Raw genomic sequence first — 5,000 nt, forward strand, 5'->3', positions numbered from 1 at the left:
TCCAGCAATTTAACTAACAATATCCCTCTGAGGGCTTTGTTCTCAAATCTACTAAATCTATTGGAGATTGTTTCATTGCCATACTCATGTCCATACAGTAACACCGATCTCACTAAACTGATATATAGTCTGATCTTTATACATAATTTCAGGCGATTTGATTTCCAAATGTTACTTAACCTAGCCATTGTCTCATTTGCTTTTTTTCAATCTTTCACTAAACTCTAATTCTAAAGCCCCTGTATTGGATATCATAGTTCCTAAATACTTGAATGATTCAACCTCATTAATCCTTTCTCCTTCCAATGATATTTCATCTTCCATTGCATACTCCATTTTCGTCATCTCTGTCTTTCTTCTATTTATGTTCTGCCTAACCTCGTGTGATATTTCATGCATTCTGGTAAGCAAGCCTTGCAAATCCTGTGGTGTTCTGTTAACAAGGACAGCATCATCTGCATACTCTAGGTCTGCTAAATTCCTATCACCAATCCAGCCCAATCCTTCTCCACCATCTCTGACTGTTCTACGCATTTTGTTTTATTTGCTTATTCCTTTCTCTTTTAGTATAATTACTTCCTTATTTCCTTCCCTTACTAGGCTATTTTTCCCTATTGGAGCTTTTGGGCTTATAGCATCTTGCTTATCACCAATCCAGTCCAACCCTTCTTCCCCATCTCTGACTGTTCTACGCATTACAAAATCCATGAGGAGATAAACAACATAGGTGACAACACATTCCCTTGGAGTACTCCGCTCTTCACTGGAAATTGGGCTTATAGCATCTTGCTTATCACCAATCCAGTCCAATCCTTCTCCCCCATCTCTGACTGTTCTACGCATTACAAAATCCTTGAGGAGATAAACAATATAGGTGACAACACATTCTCTTGGAGTACTCCACTGTTCACTGGAAATTCATTTGATAAGATTCCGTTAACATTAACTTTGCACTTGCTATGCTCATGCTCTATAACTACAAAATATATACTTTACCGCTCAATTCAACACAGTATTCTAGAAGTTTTATTATAGCTGTGACCAAGTTGTGGAATGATCTTCCCAATCAGGTAGTTGAATCGGAGTAACCTATGTCAGCTTGTTCGGTTAAACGGGCTGACATACGTGTCCTTATAGCTTAAATATAAAAGATTTGTTTTCATGTTGTTACTATTCTCAAAATATTTTGTTTTAATTGTTAAGTCCTCTCTCTTTTAGTATAATTACTTCCTTATTTCCTTCCCTGACTAGGCTATTTTTTCCCTGTGTGAGCTCTTAGGCTTATAGCATCCTGCTTTTCCAACTAGTATTGTAGCTTAGCTAATAATAATAATAATAATAATAATAATAATAATACCACAGCATGTAGACGTAGCATCATTCACCGGCGTATATGGAGCACTTGGGGACTTGCGGTGCTTCCATTCTCATTAAATACAAGATGTACAGATATTTTTTTTCATCTATATAGCTCACAATTATTCGCTGGCCGTTCCGGGTCTATGGCTGACACGTGGAAGCGTTAATATTTGGTTGATAAAAATAGATTGGTTTGAAGTACGATGTAAATTAGTAGTAGTTAGTAGTAGAGGTCATATGGTTGACTTGCAACGGCTCCTATCACATCCTTGGGAGGAGCCGGTGTTTCATTTTCATCCGAAGAACAAATATCTCATCTTGAAAAGAAAACTAGACAGCGGCTATTTATCAAAATCTTGGAGAATTTAAAAAAAAAAAAAGGTGAAGAACTGGGTTAGCGGTGTGTTAAACCCACAAACAGCCAAGAAAATTGGCTATAAATAAAATTTCTGGGGCGGCCGTAAAAGAGTACAGAAAGAATCCCGTCAACACACTCAGACGCTTAACCAATGGAAGAAGCCGAGACGAAGAAGAAGTTTCTGGTTATGTTTCCCACTTGGTCTTCGGGAGGCTGCGGCCTTCTATCTGAGTCTCTCTCTCCCTTTACCGGGAAGAGATAACGAGCCTAAAGAGATATAAATTACTTTCGTGTGTTAAACAACAGGCTGTAAAATATTTACTGTTCTGGTGGTGCTTACTCTGCAGAGATGACCACCTATGATATATATTCTCTCTCTCTCTCTCTCTCTCTCTCTCTCTACAGAGATGACCACCTATGATATAGAGATGACCACCTATGATATATATTCTCTCTCTCTCTCTCTCTCTCTCTCTCTCTCTCTCTCTCTCTGCAGAGATGACCACCTATGATACATATTCTCTCTTCTCTCTTTCTCTCTGCAAAGATGACCACCTATGATATATATTCATTCTCTCTCTCTCTCTCTCTCTCTCTCTCTCTCTGCAGAGATGACCACCTATGATATATTCTCTCTCTCTCTCTCTCTCTCTCTCTCTCTCTCTCTCTCTCTCTCTCTCTCTCAGGGGATCAAGGAGGTGGGGGGGGTGGAGAAGAGCGCGCACGCGCAGCCTGCTGACAAACATCAAAGCGCGAGACTATAGGTGAAAAAGTGCTGTTCTTTTGTCACTGTTGCTATATCTGAGCTCAAAAATCCCTTATGGGGGGGTTTCAGGAAAAGCTGTTTTGATGTGAGCACATTGATCCGGAATCTTTTTTTTTCGACCACGATTATATAACTAACAATGAGTGACGAAGAAAAGAATGACCAGGAAATATTAAAGAGAATCGTTTCTATTGACCCCAATGATCATTCTCTCTCTCTCTCTCTCTCTCTCTCTCTCTCTCTCTCTCTCTCTCTCTCTCTCTCTCTCTCTCTCTCTCTCTCTCTCTTATATTTACCAAGGTCCTTTAATGGGACCTTTAAAGGACCTTGATATTTACAATTTCCATCCCTTCATTATGAACAAATTGCTGAATACGTATAATTTCCCTTCCCTTATCAATCTGTTATATAATATATATATATATATATATATATATATATATATATATATATATATATATATATTTTCTGAGTCAACAAGGAATATGAAAAGAAAGACAGGGGGCTTTCTGTTATCTTTAATTGAGAATCAAAATATTTTAGAATTAAGCAAAATTCTTGGAAACTACACAAACACACACACACACACACACATATATATATATATATATATATATATATATATATATATATATGTGTGTGTGTGTGTGTGTGTGTGTGTATGCGCAACACAAACAGAAAACCAAAATTATTTCAATATCAGAGATTGGGTATGATAGTTAGATTACATTTATTTATAGAGAAAAGAGGATTAACATTGCCGCTGATTTCAGCCATTGGTGACTAATTATACTAATTGAAATCGTAAATAAAGAGACCATAGTTCACATTCTAAATACATACATACATACATACATACATACATATATATATATATATATATATATATATATATATATATATATATATATATATATATCATCTAAATATGTTATATATTTTATATATGAGAAAGAGCAATAAATTGCTCAATTAGCTCTACAAAGCTTCTCAATTATGAGGTGATTTATCCACACAAATCCTTTAATCTTTCAATTTGTAAAAGACGAATCTACCAGAAAAAGAACCCGCACATTTTATCAACCAAGTCAGCCTTTATCTAGAAAATAACATAATCTTATTCCAACTATCTACACATGAACATTTATCTCTACATATTAATCATTCCAGATGAGGCGTGCTTACAAACGAAAGATGTGCACAGAAACCTAATGTATTCCCCTTCTATCTTATCTTTTTTCCTTCATTTTCCCGTAGTAACTTTCCAAGTCACAGTACGAAAACTTTATTATTAGCTAAACCCTGTTGACATATATATATATATATATATATATATATATATATATATATATATATATATATATATATATATATTTATATATAAGATATATATATATATATACATATATATATTTATATATAAGATATATATATATATATATATATATATATATATATATATATATATATATATATATACAGTATATATTTCTTTTCCCAATATTGTAAAAAAAATCGTTCTAATGTCATTTTTTTTCACAATGGTGCATTCAAATTTAAAATAAAAAAGTCTCAAATGCCCTTGATCTTAGTATATTTTATAAATTGCATTTTTATTATTATTCCTCCTACATAGTTTACTCATTATTTCTCCCCAACTTTTATCTCTTTTCCTCTTCCTTAACGGTCCTTAACGTTCCTTCGGAAGATATGCATTAACAAATCCTTCCTTAAATCCTACAAAATACACCAATACCAATAAATTTATTTTCACATATTTAAATCTTAATGTGAATATTTTTAATGTTAATATTTTAATGTGAAAACTCATTCCTCCTTCGCCAGACATCCCAGGCGGCTACGACCTCGAGAGCGCCTACGGACCCTTAGGGACGCCCTGCCAGTCCGTACGGACGAAACGAATCCGAACGTCCTTCAAACACCACCAGTTGCGGACCATGAAGGCTTACTTCGCCCTCAATCACAACCCGGACGCTAAGGACTTAAAACAGCTGTCCCAAAAGACGGGCCTTTCCAAGCGCGTACTACAGGTAAGAATCCGCCCCCTCTACGTAATATATATATATATATATATATATATATATATATATATATATTTATATATATATATATATTTATATATATATATATATATATATATATATATATATATTATACATATATGTGTGTGTGGCTGTGTGTGTGTGTGAGGCCTTTGTCCTGCAGTGGAATGGATGAGACTGCATTTGTTGTTGTTGTTGTTGTTGTTGTGTGTATATGTGTGCACGCTTTCATGTGAGCATTTTGTGTACGCACATGTACTGTATATGAATGAGGTATACACTATTTCAAATAATTTTCGAATTTTCCGAGTAAATGTATCATTTGAATTATCCTCCAAGAGTAAAATGGAAAAGAAGATGAAAATTTGGTGAATTGTAAACCAGACGAAAACTTTATAATCACAAACGGTATAAATAATATGTCGATTACTTTTTAGCAATGAAAATAGATTAA

General features: G+C 34.4%; 1 protein-coding gene across 1 annotated transcript in view; it reads left to right on the forward strand.

Moving 5' to 3' along the window:
- Positions 1-5,000, forward strand: part of LOC137646731 (LIM/homeobox protein Lhx2-like) — a 183,099-nt gene that overhangs the window by 141,644 nt on the left and 36,455 nt on the right. Inside the window, exon 8 of the mRNA XM_068379838.1 lies at positions 4,329-4,534. Coding sequence (XP_068235939.1) covers positions 4,329-4,534 — 206 coding nt within the window. The remainder of the gene's footprint in view (positions 1-4,328; positions 4,535-5,000) is intronic.

Source organism: Palaemon carinicauda, chromosome 9 (assembly GCF_036898095.1).
Source record: "Palaemon carinicauda isolate YSFRI2023 chromosome 9, ASM3689809v2, whole genome shotgun sequence".
NCBI lineage: Eukaryota > Metazoa > Arthropoda > Malacostraca > Decapoda > Palaemonidae > Palaemon > Palaemon carinicauda.